General features: G+C 41.1%; 1 protein-coding gene across 2 annotated transcripts in view; it reads left to right on the top strand.

Moving 5' to 3' along the window:
• Positions 1-18,657, top strand: part of LOC138437039 (regulator of microtubule dynamics protein 2) — a 112,179-nt gene that overhangs the window by 84,865 nt on the left and 8,657 nt on the right. For both annotated transcript variants that reach the window (XM_069583532.1, XM_069583531.1), the window contains exons 8-10: positions 7,264-7,362; positions 14,237-14,290; positions 14,375-14,455. In XM_069583532.1, coding sequence (XP_069439633.1) covers positions 7,264-7,362; positions 14,237-14,290; positions 14,375-14,455 — 234 coding nt within the window. The remainder of the gene's footprint in view (positions 1-7,263; positions 7,363-14,236; positions 14,291-14,374; positions 14,456-18,657) is intronic.

Raw genomic sequence — 18,657 nt, 5'->3', positions numbered from 1 at the left:
CAAAATTAACCATACATGAGATCATGAAGCAAGTCAGAATTGATATCATACGGGTTTTCTGATCATAAAGCAATTATATCAGTATTAGAAATTCAGAAACAAAACAGCTTAAAAACCATAAATCTTGAATTAGAAATAATAGGAAATGATAATTAAATAAGGAGATGCCATTTTATTCCCATTTGATAAAAGTTTAAATTATTAATATGAGATGTTTCAAAAATATGGAATAATAGAAATTCTTACATTGTTGTGGGAGTACAAATTGATGTAACCATCTTAGAAACAATTGGGTATTATCTCTTGAATTTGATTGTTTGTTTACTGTATGACACTGGTACCTACCCTATAGAAACTCTTGCAAATGTGCGTTAGAAGGATATATAAGAATGGCTGTAGCAGCCTTGTTTCTAAGAGCAAAAAAATGGAAAAAGACCCAAATGTCCACTGAAAAAAAGAGTGGGTGAAAAATCATTGATATATGTTTAAATGATGGATGTCTCAGAGCTGTTTAAATGACTGAACTTCAATTACTCTAGATGAACTCTTAAAACCTATAATGTTAAGAGAAAACAAGTCAAAGAAGGAGATGAACAAGATATCTTCTTTTTCTAGTTCAAAAAAGAAAAAATAAGCATAGCAATAAAGTAACAATATGTAGAAAAGCCAGAGAATAATTTTGGGGGTATACCAACTCTGGAGAATCCCAGGGACAGGGGAGCCTGGTGGGCTGCCGTCTCTGGGGTCGCACAGAGTCAGACACGACTAAAGTGACGTAGCAGCAGCAGTATTCTTTTTGAAGTATGGTTGACTTATGGTTATCATCTTAGTTTCAGGTGTAGAACGTGGTGAATGTAGTTTTTACAGATTATGCGTGTGTGTTCAGTTGGTTTGTGTCAGACTCCTTGTGATGCCAGGGACTGTGGCCCACCAGGATCTTCTGTCCATAGGATTTCCCAGGCAAGAATACTGGAGTGGGTTGTCATGCCCTCCTCCAGGGGATCTTCCTGACCCAGGGATTTAACCAGAGTTTCTTACGTCTCCTGCATTGGTAGACAAGTTCTTTACCACTAGGGCCACCTGGGAAGCCGCTTGTATAGATTATACTACATTTAAAGTTTTTTGGGGGTTTTTTTTGTCTTTTTTTTTTTTCAGTTTTTTTATTTTTTAAATTTTAAAATCTTTAATTCTTACATGAGTTCCCAAACCTGAACCCCCCTCCCACCTCCCTCCCCATAACATCTCTCTGGGTCATCTCCATGCACCAGCCCCAAGCATGCTGTATCCTGCGTCAGACATAGACTGGCGATTCAATTCTTACATGATAGTATACATGTTAGAATGCCATTCTCCCAAATCATCCCACCCTCTCCCTCTCCCTCTGAGTCCAAAAGTCCGTTATACACATCTGTGTCTTTTTTCCTGTCTTGCATACAGGGTCGTCATTGCCATCTTCCTAAATTCCATATATATGTGTTAGTATACTGTATTGGTGTTTTTCTTTCTGGCTTACTTCACTCTGTATAATCGGCTCCAGTTTCATCCATCTCATCAGAACTGATTCAAATGAATTCTTTTTTACGGCTGAGTAATACTCCATTGTGTATATGTAACACAGCTTTCTTATCCATTCATCTGCTGATGGACATCTAGGTTGTTTCCATGTCCTGGCTATTATAAACAGTGCTGCGATGAACATTGGGGTACATGTGTCTCTTTCAATTCTGGTTTCCTTGGTGTGTATGCCCAGCAGTGGGATTGCTGGGTCATAAGTTCTATTTGCAATTTTTTAAGGAATCTCCACACTGTTCTCCATAGTGGCTGTACTAGTTTGCATTCCCACCAACAGTGTAGGAGGGTTCCCTTTTCTCCACACCCTCTCCAGCATTTATTGCTTGCAGATTTTTGGATCGCAGCCATTCTGACTGGTGTGAAGTGGTACCTCATTGTGGTTTTGATTTGCATTTCTCTAATAATGAGTGATGTTGAGCATCTTTTCATGTGTTTGTTAGCCATCCGTATGTCTTCTTTGGAGAAATGTCTATTTAGTTCTTTGGCCCATTTTTTGATTGGGTCGTTTATTTTTCTGGAATTGAGCTGCATAAGTTGCTTGTATATTTTTGAGATTAGTTGTTTGTCAGTTACTTCATTTGCTATTATTTTCTCCCATTCAGAAGGCTGTCTTTTCACCTTGCTTATATTTTCCTTTGTTGTACAGAAGCTTTTAATTTTAATTAGATCCCATTTGTTTATTTTTGCTTTTAGATTATACTACATTTAAAGTTATCATAAAATGTTGGTTATATCCCCTGTGCTATACGGTGTATCCTTATAGCTTACATAAGTTAATAGTTGCTGCTGCTGCTGCTAAGTCGATTCAGTCGTGTCCAACTCTGTGCGACCTCATAGTCGGCAGCCTACCAGGCTCCCCCGTCCCTGGGATTCTATAGGCAAGAACACTGGAGTGGGTTGCCATTTCCTTCTCCAATGCATGAACGTGAAAAGTGAAAATGAATTCAGTCAGTCATGTCCGACCCTTAGCGACCCCATAGACTGCAGCCTACCAGGCTCCTCCATCCATGGGATTTTCCAGGCAAGAATATTGGAGTGGGGTGCCATTGCCTTCTCCGATGTTAATAGTTACATAATATCAATAGTTAGTACCTCTTTTTTTTTAACTGAGCTATAGTTGATGTACAATATTATGTAAGTTTCAGGTGTACAACATAGTAATTCACACTTCTTAAAGGTTACAGTCCATTTGAAGTTATTATAAAATATTTATAGAATAATTTTTTTAAAATAGGGATTAATGGCTACCTTCTTAAAGGAAGTCAGTCCTGAATATTCTTTGGAAGCACTGATGCTGAAGCTGAAACTCCAATACTTTGGCCACCTGATGCAAAGAACTGACTCTTTGAAAAGACCCTGATGCTGGGAAGATTGGAGGCAGGAGGAGAAGGGGCTGACAGGGGATGAAATGCCTGGATGGCATTACTGACTCGATGGACATGAGTTTGAGTAAACTCCTGGAGTTGGTGATGGACAGGGAGGCCTGGTGTGCTGCAGACCATGGGGTTGCAAAGAGTCAGACACGACTGAGTGACTGAACTGAACTGAATTGAATGGCTACCTCAGAGGGCTAGCATGCTGCATTCCATAGGGTTGCAAAGAGCTGGACACAACTGGGCAACTGAACAACAACAAAACAATGGCTACCTAGTACCCTTGAAAATGGCCTTGAGAAGGAAGACATTTGATGGGGTTGTGGAGAGCATAGTTCCCCTTTTAAGTACTCATTTCTGAATCCCTTTAATCTTTTATATTATATATTTACTATTCATATTTGTTAAAAGTGAAAAAATTTAAAAAGAAAGCAAAAAACAAATGACAATATGAGATTTAATTTTGGTGGTTGTTGCTTTTTTAAAAATTCCCCTGAATTATAAATACATTGCCCTCATGGCACACTCCTTCTGGATTGAGGAGCCTTGGCCTGTTTACGTTTCTGAGCTGCTGCATTCTGGTCAGGTTGGGAACATGGCAAAGGCTGAGTCCTGTAGCTACTGTATTCTGTACAAGGAAATACTATTCACCATCTCACAGTCAAGAATCACGTGAACAAACAGGATCAGCATCATTCCCCACCCCCAACCCCTTTCTTTGGATACAAGCCTGCTTAAGAGTATTTTAGATTGGTTTGGTAACCAGTGCTTTTAGAGCTCATGGTTTGTTAGAATTATGAAAAAGGAAGGCAAGAAATAATACCATAAAGGTTATATTTCTAGTGTATATAACATGGATATATATTTATATATATTGTATTGTATGCATTTCGGACTCTTTTGTTGACTATAAGGGCTACTCCATTTCTTCTAAGGGATTCTTGCCCACAGTAGTAGATATAATGGTCATCTGAATTAAATTCGCCATTCCAGTCCATTTTAGTTCACTGATTCCTAAAATGTTGATGTTCACTCTTGCCATCTGCTGCTTGACCACTTCCAATTTACCTTGATTCATGATGAGAATAGAACAGAATGATCTCTATTCATTTCCAAGGCAAACCATTCAATATCACAGTAATCCCAGTCTGTGCCATAACTAGTAATGCTGAAGAAGCTGAAGTTGAATGGTTCTATGAAGACCTATAAGACCTTCTAGAACACCCAAAAAAGATGTCCTTTCATTATAGGGGACAGGAATGCAAAAGTAGGAAGTCAAGAGATACCTGGAGTAATAGGCAAATTTGGCCTTGGAGTACAAAATGAAGAAGGGCAAAGGCCAACAGAGTTTTGCCAATAGATCAAACAGGTCATAGCAAACACCTTCCAACAACACAAGAGAAGACTCTACACATGGACATCACCAGATAGTCAATACCGAAATCAGATTGATTATATTCTTTGCAGCCAAAGATGGAGAAGCTCCATACAGTCAGCAAAAACAAGACTGGGAGCTGATTGTGGCTCAGATCATGAACTCCTTCTTGCCAAAATCAGACTTAAATTGAAGAAAGTAGGGAAAACCACTAGACCATTCAGGCATGATTGGAATCAAATCCCTTATGATTATACAGTGGAAGTGACAAATAGATTCAAGGGATTAGATCTGATAGAGTGCCTGAAGAACTATGGACGGGTGTTCATGACATTGTACAGGAGGCAGTGATCAAGACCATCCCCAAGAAGAAGAAATGCAAAAAGGCAAAATGATTGTCTGAGGAGGCCTTACAAATAGCTGAGAAAAGAGAAGTGAAAGGAAAAGGAGAAAAGGAAAGATATACCCCTTTGAATGCAAAGTTCCAAAGAATAGCAAGGAGAGATAAGAAAGCCCTCTCCAGTGATCAGTGCAAAGAAATAGAGGAAAACACTAGAAGGGGAAAGACTAGAGATCTCTTAAAGAAAATTAAAGATACTAAGGGAACATTTCATGCAAAGATGGGCTCAATAAAGGACAGAAATGGTATAGACCTCAGCAGATGAATGGATAAGAAAGCTGTGGTACATATACACAATGGAGTATTACTCAGCCATTAAAAAGAATACGTTTGAATCAGTTCTAATGAGGTGGATGAAACTGGAGCCGATTATACAGAGTGAAGTAAGCCAGAAAGAAAAACACCAATACAGTATACTAACGCGTATATATGGAGTTTAGAAAGATGGTAACGATAACCCTGTATGCAAGACAGCAAAAGAGACACAGATGTATAGAACAGACTTTTGGACTCTGTGGGAGAGGGAGAGGGTGGGATGATTTGGGAGAATGGCATTGAAGCATGTATAATATCATGTAAGAAACAAATCGCCAGTCTAGGTTTGATGCAGGATACAGGATGCTTGGCGCTGGTGCACTGGGAGGACCCAGAGAGATGGTATGGGAAGGGAGGTGGGAGGAGGGTTCAGGATTGGGAACTCTTGTACACCTGTGGCGGATTCATGTTGATGTATGGCAAAACCAATACAGTATTGTAAAGTAACATAAAGTAAAAAAAAAAAAGGAAAGAAAAGAAATGGTATGGACCTAACAGAAGCAGAAGATATTAAGAAAAGGTGGCAAGAATACACAGAAAAACTGTACAAAAAAGATCTTCACGACCCAGATAATCACGATGGTGTGATCACTCACCTAGAGCCAGACATCCTGGAATGTGAAGTCAAGTGGGCCTTAGGAAGCATCACTACGAACAAAGCTAGTGGAGGTGATGGAATTCCAGTTGAGCTATTTCAAATCCTAAAAGATGATGCTGTGAAAGTGCTGCCCTCAATATGCCAGCACATTTGGAAAACTCAGCAGTGGCCACAGGACTGGAAAAGGTCCATTTTCATTCCAATCCCAAAGAAAGGCAATGCCAAGGAATGCTCAAATTACTGCACAGTTGCACTCATCTCACACACTAGTAAAGTAATGCTCAAAATTCTCCAAGCCAGGCTTCAACAGTATGTGAACTGTGAACTTCCAGATGTTCAAGCTGGATTTTAAAAAGGCAGAGGAACCAGAGATCTGGTTGCTAACATCTGCTGGATCACTGAAAAAGAGAGTTCCAGAAAAACATCTATTTCTGTTTATTGACTATGCCAAAGCCTTTGACTGTGTGGATCACAACAAACTGTGGAAAATTCTGAGAGAGATGGGAATACCAGACCACCTGACCTGCCTCCTGAGAAATCTGTATGCAGATTAGTAAGCAACAGTTAGAACTGGACATGATGCAACAGACTGGTTCCAAATCGGGAAAGGAGTACGTCAAGGCTGTATATTGTCACCCTGCATATTTAACTTACATGCAGAGTATATCATGTGAAATGCCAGACTGAATGAAGCACAAGCTGGAATCAAGATTGCTAGGAGAAATATCAATATCTCAGATATGCAGATGACACCACCCTTATTGCAGAAAGTGAAGAAGAACTAAAGAGCCTCTTGATGAAAGTCAAAGAGGAGAGTGAAAAAGTTGATTTAAAACTCAACATTCAAAAATCTAAGATCATGGCATCTGGTCCCATCACTTCTTGGCAAATAGATGGGGAAACAATGCAAACAGGAAGAGACTTTATTTTGGGGGGATCTCCAAAATCACTGCAGATGGTGACTTCAGCCATGAAATTAAAAGATGCTTGCTCCTTGGAAGAAAGGCTATGGCCAACCTAGATAGCATATTAAAAAGCAGAGACAGTACTTTGCCAACAAGGGTTTGTCTAGTCAAAGCGATGGTTTTTCCAGTAGTCGTACATGGATTTGAGAACTGGACTATAAAGAAAGCTGGGAGCCAAAGAATTGATGCTTTTGAACTGTGGTGTTGGAGAAGTCTCTTGAGAGTCCCTTGGACAGCAAGGTGATCCAAACAGCCCATCCTAAAGGAAATCAGTCCTGAATATTCATTGGAAGGACTGATGCTGAAGCTGAAACTCCAATACTTTGGCTACCTGATGCGAAAAACGGACTCATTTGCAAAGACTCTGATGCTGGGCAAGATTGAAGGCAGGAGAAGGGGACAACAAAGGATAAGATGTTTGGACGGCATCACCAACTCTATGGACATGAGTTTGAGCAAGCACCAGGAGGTGGTGAAGGACAGGGAAGCCTGGCATGCTGCAGTCCATGGGGTCACAAAGGGTCAGACAGGACTGAATGACTAAACTGAAACTGGCAGCCTGATATTGTGTGCATCCCCTCCATAGGTGCATACACGCGTGCATCTGAGGAGAGATTATTCAAAAGGTGGTCAGCGGTCTGAGTGATGTTGCTGTGTATTTGCAGGTCTCAAAACTGAGCTGGATTGAGAGAAAAATGGCTGCTACTCTGTTTGGAAGTATACCATCCTCAACTGTACAAGAAGCTTTGCAAAATTTCCTTAAGGTATGTTTTGCCTATCCATTATTTCAATGTCAGTCTGGCTCCTGTCTTCATCAGGCCCACCTACCATTGCTGTCAAGAAAATCTTTCTCTTGTCCATGTGTAGACCTCTAACTGAAGCCCCAGATTGTGTCCTCATTGTGGCATGTTCAAACTACTTCTTAGAGGATAGTTCTGTGCTAAGTCCTAGGTGTGGCAGCCCTTACTGCCAAATCCAGTATAGCTCTCCAGACTGTTTATGTACAAAAGCATTCACGTCCTAATTTTTAGAAAGCGTGCATGCTCAGTTGCTCAGTCATGTCCAACTCTTTGGCACCCCATGGTCTGTAGCCTGCCAGGCTCCTCTGTCCATGGGATTTTCCCATCAAGAATGCTGGCATAGGTTTCCATTTCCTCCTCCAGGGGATCTTCCCGTCCGCGGGATCGAACCCATGTCTCCTGCTTCTCTTGCATTGGCAGATGGATTCTTTACCACTGGGCCCACCTGGGAAACCCTCCTGATTATTAGACTTGGTCCAAAATACTCCTGATTATCCTAACATAGAACCAGTTTAATCTTAAATATAAAAGTTGCCAAGAAGATGAGTTATTTTAAAAGTTACTCTTTGAATTGCAGACGGTTCTATGGATTCGTGGGGCATCAGACCAAACCAGGATTTTCATTACCATCCTAAAATGTACAATTGCTCTGCTGATAAACTCTAAATAGTAATATGTATGTGTGCACACATGAGAATGTATAATATATCCACACATTTAACCAACTTGCTGTTGGGCTAATCTCTTCATTTTTCTCTGGAACCAATTATGGAATCTTACTGATTTTTCTTTTCCCTCCTGCCTACTTCAGATTTGTTACAATATAGAGAAAATCAGGCTCTGAACAGTATTGTCAAATATATTTTAAAGGCTAGTATTTTTTGGTATATTTTGGGGCTCGATTTTGTAGAACCTAGAGGGAGTTTAAAAATCATATTCTAAGATAGCAAATATACTTCACTTCTCTGAACAATGGCTAGTAGCTTTTTGAAGAAATAAGTATTCTGAAATCAAGCCTGTACCCAGTGGGATAAAGTATGGATATATAAGTACAAGGGCTGTATGTTTCTTCTTTTTTATTTAGTGTGATGGTTTTTGTTTTGTAAGAAAGGGAATTTTGTAAGACATCAGGAATGTAACTTTTTCCAGTGTCACACAGTAGCAGGTCAAAGACATGAGTGAAGTCTGATACTGTATTATCCCTTCAGCTTCTTTCTAACATCAAGAATTAGTTTTCCCTTGTTAAATTTTATAAGGATATAGATCATCGTGCATTTAAAATGATTTATAAAAGTTGCTGTGTTTATGGGGCTTCCCTGGTAGCCCAGCTGGTAAAGAATCAGCCTGCAATGCAGGAGACCCTGGTTCAATTGCTGGGTTGGGAGGTTTCCCTGGAGAAGGGGTAGGCTACCCACTCCAGTGTTCTTGGGCTTCCCTGGTGGCCCAGCTGGTAAAGAATCTGCCTGCAATGTGGGAGACCTGGGTCCAATTCCTGGGTTGGGAAGATTCCTTGGAGAAGGTAACAGCTACCCACTCCAGTATTCTTGCCTGGAGAATCCCCATGGACTGAGGAGCCTGGTGGGCTACACTCCATGGGGTCACAAAGACTCAGACACAACTAAGTGACTAATCACATGTTCATTAGCAAAAATCTCATTTGAACTTTAAACCCATTTTTGATGGTATCAGAGTTATAATTAGAGGGTCAGGTTTTCAGGACATGGAACAAAAGTTCTTAAGGTGCTTCTGCACCTGCAGTATCACACAGATAAAATCAAAAGTAAGTAAGAAGCACAGTGATATAGAGGTACAAACTCTGAAACCAGACCACCTGGTTAAATCCCAGTTCTGCTTTTTACTGGCTGACTGACAGTGGGCAAGTTGCTTAATATCTTTCTGTCTCAGTTTAATCAATAACATGGAGGTGATAGTATTGTTGTGAAGGTTAAATAAGTTAATCCAATCAGATTGCTTAGAGAGTGCCCAGGACCTCATAAGTGCTCAATAAAGGCTCAGAGAATTTTAACTTCATTAAAATGTAAAAGAAAAGAAAGAAAGTTAGTCGCTCAGTTGTGTCTGTCTGTCTGAGAGCCCATGGACTCTAGCCCACCAGGCTCCTCTGACCATGGAATTCTCCAGGAAGGAATACTGGGGTGGGTAGCCATTCCCTTCTCCAGGGGATCTTCCCCACCCAGGGACTGAACCTGAGTCTCCTGCATTGCAGGCAGATTCTTCACTGTCTGAGCCAGCAGGGAAACCCTCATTGTAAACACCTCGTCGAACCATCTTGAGGACCTCACCATTCCGTTATGACTTAGATATTGTCTGAAATGCGTTCCACAGTGTTTGTCAAGAGGGTGAGAAGGCATCAGGAGTGCTTCACCCCATATTTACTGCAGCACACGAGGGTACCGAGCAGCCTAGAGTGCTGAGGGCTGAGGGCTGTGGAGGAACTGAGAAGCCTGGGGGGACAAGCAAGGAGAAAGAAACAGCACATACCATGGCTCCCACACTCCATGTTTCTGCACCCCCTCTGGTCCCAACAGGAAGTCATGTTATCAGAACCCAGACTGTTTAAGTCCTGCCCCACTCCATTGCCTCCAAAGAGGTTCACAGGAATACAGCTCCAGAGCCATGCCGTTCACTCCTGTAGAGAGAGAGCTCTAGTTTTAGAATCAGACAGTTTAAGAGCTGAGACTTTTACTGTTAATATGATATGGACCTGTTTGTTTATTTCTCCTAACCTTAAATTCTTTATCAGTAAGGTAGGCATAATAATACCTAATTTTGTTTTTGTGAAAATTACATGAAATAATACATGTAGTTTTCTTGGCCCATGGTCTCACACACTAAGGGCTCTAACTAAAAGAAACATTGCTGATATTGCTGTTATTTTTTTTATATAACCAGTGAAATCTAGTTCTCCATAGCCTCAAAACATCTAGGGAGGTGGTTTGAGACCAAGACATCTGCAAATGGGATTCTTTTAAGATATAGCATGCTTCCCACTTCATCCAAAATTATGGCCTGATTCCCTCAGTCAGTGGTTTTTAACCTTGTCTATGCGAACTGAACAGAACTGATACATTTGAATTGTATGGAGAGCTTTAAAAAATGCTAATCCAGGCTACAACCCAGACTAATTACTTCAGAATATCTGAATATATTAAGATATAGTTTATGTACAATTATATACACCCATTTTATGTGTATAGTTCTGTGAAATTTGACAAGTTGGTATACTTATGTAACTACCACCACTTGGCCTATTTTAAAGTTTTGTATAAATGGAATCATAGCTTTGATACTTTGTATATCTGGCTTCCTTTGCTCTGCATGTTTTGAGAGGCAGTCAATTTATTGAATGTATTTGTGATTGCCTCATAATATTCCATCACATGGATTTATAACAATTTACTTATGCATTTACCAATTGATGGACATTTGAGTTGTTCCCAGCTTGGAGCTGTTATGAATAAAGTGTTTATGATCATTCATAGGCAAGCTTTCATGTAGACATGTTTTAAATTTTCTTAGGTAAATACCTATGATTGGAATTGTGGTACAACGCGGTTTTAAAGCTTGACCTGTTTTTATAGATCTCAAGGTCCTTCATGTGCAGCCCGTGACATGTTGGAGCACTCCTGGATGGGTGTGTGTGGTAGAAGACAGGTGTGGCAATTTTGACCATCCTGATGTCACTCACTGTTAGCAGTCACAAGATCCCCAAATCTTCCTTAGTGGTTTCACCAGCTGCTAAGCTGTCTTCTGTGACTTGATATGACAGAGGGCTGCTGCATGAGTTCATGAGATGTTTTAAAACAAAGCTGATTTATTCAGCAGTGTTTTTTAAGCATACACCTAATACCAAATAAAGGGAACACAGAAATGACCGTAACAGCTCCTGCCTTTGGGGAACTTGGATGACCAAGATGAAGTAAGCAAGTACAGTATTTTCTACCAGATGTTATGGCATAGTTTGAAGAACATCATAGAAACTGCCTGTTAATTAAAACATTCTATTGAATAGCCCAGCCTTCCTTGTTATGCAGCTAATGCCTTTGGCAAAGGTCAGAATCTGCTCCATTTTACTATGTAAGTGTTGTTAGCAGCCTGCCTCTGTTCCTTTGTTGTTGTTCAGTCACTAAGTCGTGTCCAGCTCTTTGCCACCCCATGGCTGCAGCAGACCAGGCTTCCCTCTCCTGCACCCTGTCATCCTGCTTTCAATCTTTCCCAGCATCAGGGTCTTTTCAATGAGTTGGCTCTTCCCTTCAGATGGCCAGAGTATTGGAGCTTCAGCTTCAGCATCAGTCCTTCCAATGAATATTCAGGCTTGATTTCCTTTGGGATTGACTGGTTTGATCTCCTTACTGCCCAAGAGACTCTCAAGAGTCTTCTCCAATACTACGATTCAAAAACATCAATTCTTTAACGCTCAGCCTTCCCTGTGGTCCACCTCTCACATCCATGCATGATTACTGGAAAAACCATAGCTTTTAAAGATATTTATTTATTTATTTATTAACTGAAGGATAAATGCTTTACATAATTTTGTTGTTTTCTGTTAAACATCAACATGAATCAGCCATAGGGTGGCTCAGATGGCAAAACCAAAAAACTGACTATACGGACCTTTGTCAGCAGTGATGTCTCTGCTTTTTAATACACTGTCTAGGTTTGTCAGGGTTTTCCTTCTGAGGAGTAAGCGTCTTTTAATTTCACAGCTGCACTGTCCTCAGTGATTTTGTTCCTTTGGATTTCTTTTTTTTTTAACCATAAGCACAAAAAGAGGTGCTCTGACTTATGATCTTTCTGGTTAATTAGACATAAGTATTAAAGTATATATGTGAAATTAAAATGCCAACATTAAAGAATTAAGCTGCTGATGTGCCTCTGTTGGGACAAGTTATCTAGATAGGATTTGGACAGAATGAGGGCAGCTACTGGACATCAATCAAATAAAGTTTAATCCAGGTCCTTCTTTTTTTTTCTTCTGCTTTTATTGCAGTATAATGGACATGTAGCACTGCATAAGTTTAAAGTGTACAGAATAACGATTTGACTTATATATATCACGAAATGATTATCACAGTAAGTTTAGTGAGCATTCATCATCTCCATGTGGGAACAACATTAAAGAAATTTAAAATTTTTTAACTCAAAGAGTTAAAATGGAAATAATTGGACAAGAGAGAAGAAGCGGGAGGACCAGAACCCACTGGCACCATGGATGGCTCTGTTGGGCTTTCAAGGCTTTGGCCAGGGCTGAACAGCAACTGCCTTCAGTCTGTTGGCAGCTCCGGTGTTTCGCTAACAGGTTCTAGGCCAGATCCACACACTGTTCATCCACTCAGTCTTAAAGAGTTACACCTAGTCTGGCTTCCTAGCCCAAGAGACTTTGTCCTCCTCCTCCTCCTCCCAGGACCCTTCTCTTGGATTCTGCAGGGAATAAGTGGCCTTTACAAGGGATGTGCTCTCATAAGGTATTGGAACATTCCTCAGAACCCTAGCTCTTGCTTTCCCCTCTGTTCATCCTTAAAATGTAGGTATCTTTTGACTCCGAAATCCAACTTCTGGGAATCTCTCCTGCACACATCACACGGGCATGTAGGAGCAAGTGTGTACATTGATCATTGTTAGTAATAGTGAAAAATAAGTCTAAATGTCTAACGGCGATGCTTAATTTAATCATAGTGTATATGTAGTATGAAATACAGCTCCTAGAAACAATGAGGTAGATTTGTGTTTGTGTCTGTGATATGTTGAGGGGAAAAAAGAGTGTGGGACCAATAAGTAGGAAATGCTCCTATTTAAATTTTTTTTTCAGAAATGAGTCATCTTGAGTAGTGGGGAGGTAGGAGGTGGGAGGCAGGGAGTTCCTCTGCTTAAAGGTCTATAGGATGCATTTGTCAAACTGTTAAGAGTGGTTGCCCCTGGGGAAATAGATCATAATTGAGAATAAAATTGAAACAGAGAAGCTTTCACTTTTTAATTTTGAATATGTCTGATAAGTTGTAAAACAAGCATATATTTGTAAATTTTTTTAAAGCATCCTCCTTTTGGCTTCTGCCTCCTTCTGTGTTGGGGGTCGGGGTCCCAACCTGGGAGCTTCAAAATCTGGCTCCAATGCAAAGACAGGCTTAGGTTCTAAGAAGAGTTCTCTAGTAGCAACACCACATATCTGGCGAAGTTCTTATTTACCAGAGGTAAAGAAAAGGAAGTGGTAAATGAGACACTAGCAGATGAGGCGTAAAGAACTTTATCATACCCACTAACTAAAATCTGCAAGGTGGCTTGCCACTTTGACTAGTTATTTTAAGCATCTGCCTTTTATTTAAAAGAACTTGACATCATGGGCCTCAGTTATTATTCAGCTCGTACAGAATGTGTTGAAATCATCAGAAATCAAATATTAATGTAGTGGAAGATGCTTGCCGTGGAATGCAAGTCACACTCCACTCCTGCTTCCTAAGGAGATTGTAGGGACTTGTCCTGAGGGGACTGTACCACCAGTTGTTTTGTCCCTGGAAAAAAAAAAGAAAGGATAGAGAAGGGGAAGTGAGGAAGATGGTTATACAAGGTGATCCCCAAATCTTAAAGTATCTCATTGCTCTGTAAGCTTTATGACTACAGTAACAATCCCATTTTAATGGGTAAGCTCAAAAGCTGTATTTCCACCCAAAAGATACTTGAGCTGATAAAATGATTCCAATGTGACACAACCAGCCTAAATTCTTAGGGTAACGTGGTTCATGTCTGATTTATTGAAATATATCTCCTTTACTTGGTGTTCTAATATTTCCCTGATAGTCTCTTTTCTGTTTTCTCTTAAAATCAGGTTGAAGAACTACAGCCTGGGTTTTCTAAGTCCAATTACATGTTCATGGCCAAGGTAATGAAGAACACTTTTCTAAGATCACTTTGAATCCATTGCACAAAAATGCGCTGCCCTTCATATTATTGTTTTCATTTCTAGTGTTATGCCGATCTTAATCAAATCGACAATGCTGTGAAGTTCTGTAATTTGGCGATGTTGCTTCCGTGTATCACCAAAGAGGTAAGTCCACACAGTAACCAGGAGCACTATTTACTTTATTAGCACAATTCCAGCCTCAACTACGAGCAAGTGGCGTAGATACATCTGGAGTTTTTCTCTATCCTAAAAGATTTTAACTTGGATTTAACATGTACTATGAAGTTTTAAAAGCTGCTATAGATAACCCTTCACCAGGAGACCCCTTGTATCTTTAATAGCCGTGAAAATCAGTTGTGAGCTAGCAGTTAAGATATGGTGATGCTCGTTGGGTGTTACACAGCGGGGAGTAAGACAAGTCCCAGAGGAAGGATGGAGGAAGGTGTAATTCTGCAGAGCTGGTGATTACACTGGGGGAGGCAGCAAGCAAGCTAGACAGGCCACCCCCCCGACAGCAGGAGGAGGGTCCATGCAGTGGCCACCATCAGTCCCCAGTGCACAGCAGGCTGTGACTGTCCAAGGCCGTGGAGAGGACTAAAAACACGTACTAACATTTTCTCAGTCTTTGAACCCCGTTAATGAAAAAGAAGCAGTCATATTACTTCTTGCCTCTTTTCCCACTAATTCAGAATTCTGGATGTGCTCTAAGTTTTAAGAATTTCACAGTGTTAACAGCTCAGTCTGTGTTCCTGTATACAGGTATTGTGGGAACAAAAAGAAATAGATAAATGTTTTCCTGTTCCCATCTCATGTGCTGGGCTGGGCTCATTGAACTCTTTGTGACCCTTTGGCCAGGCTCCTCTGTCCGTGGGATTTTTCAGGCAAGAATACTGGCTTGGGTTGCCATTTCCTTCTCTAGGGGGATCTTCCTGACCCAGGGATCAAACTTGTGCCTTTTGTGTCTCCTGCGTAGGCAGGCGGATTCTTACCACTGAGCCACCTGGAAAGGAAACAGCCCTCCTTCTCCAGAAGACAGGTTGTGTAACTTTTTCAGCAGAAAACAGGTTTTGTACCCCCAGGTTGCCTGCTCCTTTTTAGTGGTCTGGACCCTATTGTCTTTCACATCTCTCCTGAGCAATGCCAGTTTGGGTTACATGCAGTCATTTTAAACTAAGTGTCTATGCATTCTTATTAGAAAGTTAAAATGAAAGTTGCTCAGTCATGTCCGACTCTTTGCAACCCCATGGATTATACAGTCCATGGAATTCTCCTGGCCAGAATACTAGAGTGGGTAGCCATTCCCTTCTCCAGGGGAATCTTCCCAACCCAGGGATCAAACCCAAGTCCCCCACATTGCAGGTGATTCTTTACCAACTAAGCCACCAGGGAAGCCTATGCATTCTTATTAGAGTACAAAATTAAAATGCGATATGGTAATTTAATATGATAATACCTGGTGTGAAATGCAAGTATCTATGCATGACATTTAGGGCTCTCACAAGAGGGCCAAATTAATGAGCTTTAGGGTTTGATCCTTGGTTGCTAAGTCTTATCTCCCTTTCCTTCTCCCTGCCAGCCAAACCTATCCTCCATGGCTTCAAATGCTACATACCTACCAGGGATCCTCAAGTGTGTGTCTCTAGACCTCTCCTCTGGGTCTAGACCTGATTATCCAATGTCCTGCTTGACATCTCCGCTTGGATGACTCACAGACATCTCAGACTCAACTCATCGTTAGGCCTTTGCATCCACTCTTCCTCCATCTGCCCCTCTTAGTAAACGGCACCTCCATCCCCATAACTAGGAAAGCTGGGAATGCTCTTTGACTCTTCCTTGTCTCTCAGCACCCCCAAACCAGATGTCTCCCCTGTCACCAAGTTCTCAGAGTTGTTCTAAAACATGCCTTGAGTCATCCAGGCATGCGTGTGTGCCCCCTCTCTCTCTCCCCATCTCAGTCTCCAGCCAGCCCTCCAAGCAGGGCACCATCCTCTTTCACCCGAGCTACAATCATGTAAACCTTCCAGCCAGTCTCATAGCCTCTTGCCCCTGCTCAGTCATTGCTGGCTCTCAATGTCAGCCAAAGCCATAGATTAAGCATAAGCCTCACATGTCACTTCCTTGCTTGAACACACTTTGCTTTTAGGATGTAGTTCAGAATTTTTAGCACGCCTTTCAGGGCTGGCGCCGCTCAGCCTCTCAGGCTTCATAGTTCCCGTCTCTCCTCCTCTGCACCGTGCTCCTCCCGCCTTGCGCCCTTGTCATATGGTGTTCCCTCTTTCTGAAGCACTCCCTTACGAACCACCCCCCACTCCCTTCATCCTTCAAGCCTCACCATAAACAGCATTTCTTCAGGCAAGATTCCCCTGGCACTCTCAGGCAAGAAGGTACCTCATGCTTTTCCTTCTTGTCATTTGGCACAGTTGTGATTCTATAGTTATTTGCGTGGTTGTTCCATGAAAGTAGCAACTAGGTGGTTTTCATTCATCGCTCTCTTCCTGGTGCCAAATACAGCGCCTGGCATATAACAAGGACTCCATAAGTATTGGTAGGAAGCCTCCAAAGACTAATACCATACAAAAGAAAAAGAATAGTGCTAATAAGTAATACTAAATAGCTACGCTGTGCTGAGTCACTCAGTTTTGTCCGACTCTTTGCGACCCCATGGACTGTAGCCTCCCGGGCTTCTCTGTCCATGAGGATTCTCCAGGCAAGAACACTGGAATGGGTTGCCATGCCCTCCTCCAGAGGATCTTCCCAACCCAGGAATCGAACCCAAGTCTTTCACATTGCAGGCAGATTCTTTCCTTTCTGAGCCACCAGAGAAGTCCAAGAATACTGGAATGGGTAGCCTATCCCTTCTCCAGGGGAGCTTCCCTACCCAGGAATCGAACCCAGGTCTTCCACATTGCAGGCAGATTCTTTACCGTCTAAACCACCAGGGAAGCCCAAGAATACTGGAGTGGGTGGCCTATTCCTTCTCCAGGGAATCTTCTCCATCCAGGAATCAAACCAGGGTCTCCTGCATTGCAGGTAGATTCTTTACCAGCTGAGCTAGTAATAAATGTAGCTAAGAAAGCTGGGCCATGTGGAACTATTTATGTAATAAGCAAAACAGTATTAGCAAATATTTCCCACATTACTTTTTTTTTCTAATAATTTATATTCCTAGTTTTTGTTTTTTTTTAAATGTTGTTCAGATACTGTCAGGAATATCTCAATTTCTTTTTCAGTTAGAAACTCGAATGAGGCAAGTTATCTGTAGTATCCACTTTCTGTAAAGGTTTTCTAAGCTGAAGTATATCACATCAGTGATTTTGCTGACCCAGTTATTTCCTTCCAACATATCTAGCTTTGGCATTCGTTACAACAAAGGCAGCTCAGCCGTTGGTTTTCTCTCCCTTTTGTGAACTTGCATAGCATCTGTGCTTCTTTCCATGGCACTCGTACCCTCTTCTTGGCATCACAGTTATTTGTGAAATGACTTCTGTCCTGATCAAGGAGCCTGGAGCTCGTCACACAGCACTTAATATTGGGACTGTCAGCCCTTGGGCCTCTAGAGCCCAGATTCGTGCATGTAAGCTGCTTTATGTTTCCAGAATCTGAAATTACGGTATTTTATTATTCATGTGGACTTTTCTTGACCCTAGAAAGGTAATGTCAGGTCCTGGGAAGCATTCCTTCTTTTAAAATAGAAGTGATTCCTGTGTCTGAGACAATGTGAGAATGATCACTGAGTGAAATAATGATGACCTCAGTGGCCTGAAAGTTGTTTGCCCAGAGGAAGTGTCCAAGTTATTGGCTCAGAGCAAACTGAGAAAGCTCAAATGTGAAAAAACATTGTGTAAGATTTGTGTTTCAGTGAGGGATGTGCTAATTCAGTAAAGAAAAAAAAACTACTTTAAAAATGTTATAAAACTTTGAAATGACATTCATTGCTCCTCTAAGACAAACTCTTTTTGGACGATAAATACAATGTACCAGAAACAACTACAGAAAGAATATGCCTCTGGGAGTGTAGAAATCAAAGCAAGTGATATTGTTGTCTTTGAAATTACTTGTAATTTAAAGTCCTGGGCTTTATTTACAACCTGTTCTACAGATTGATAATCATCACTTTCCTTAGTAACCACTCTTAGTAAAAGAAAAAAATCCTAAATTTATTTTGTTTTTGGCTGCACCACTCGGCTTGTGGGATCTTACTTCCCCAACCAGGGATTGAACCCAGAGCCCTGGCAGTGGAAGCACTGATTCTAACCACTGGGCCATCAGAGACTTCCCTAAAATCCTAATTCTACTTTAAATATCTTCAGTTCTAAGTTCTGTTTTAATTAAGATCTCATATTTGA

Source organism: Ovis canadensis, chromosome 3, assembly GCF_042477335.2.
Source record: "Ovis canadensis isolate MfBH-ARS-UI-01 breed Bighorn chromosome 3, ARS-UI_OviCan_v2, whole genome shotgun sequence".
In the NCBI taxonomy this organism is placed as follows: domain Eukaryota; kingdom Metazoa; phylum Chordata; class Mammalia; order Artiodactyla; family Bovidae; genus Ovis; species Ovis canadensis.
This window is presented reverse-complemented; position numbering and strand designations above follow the sequence as displayed.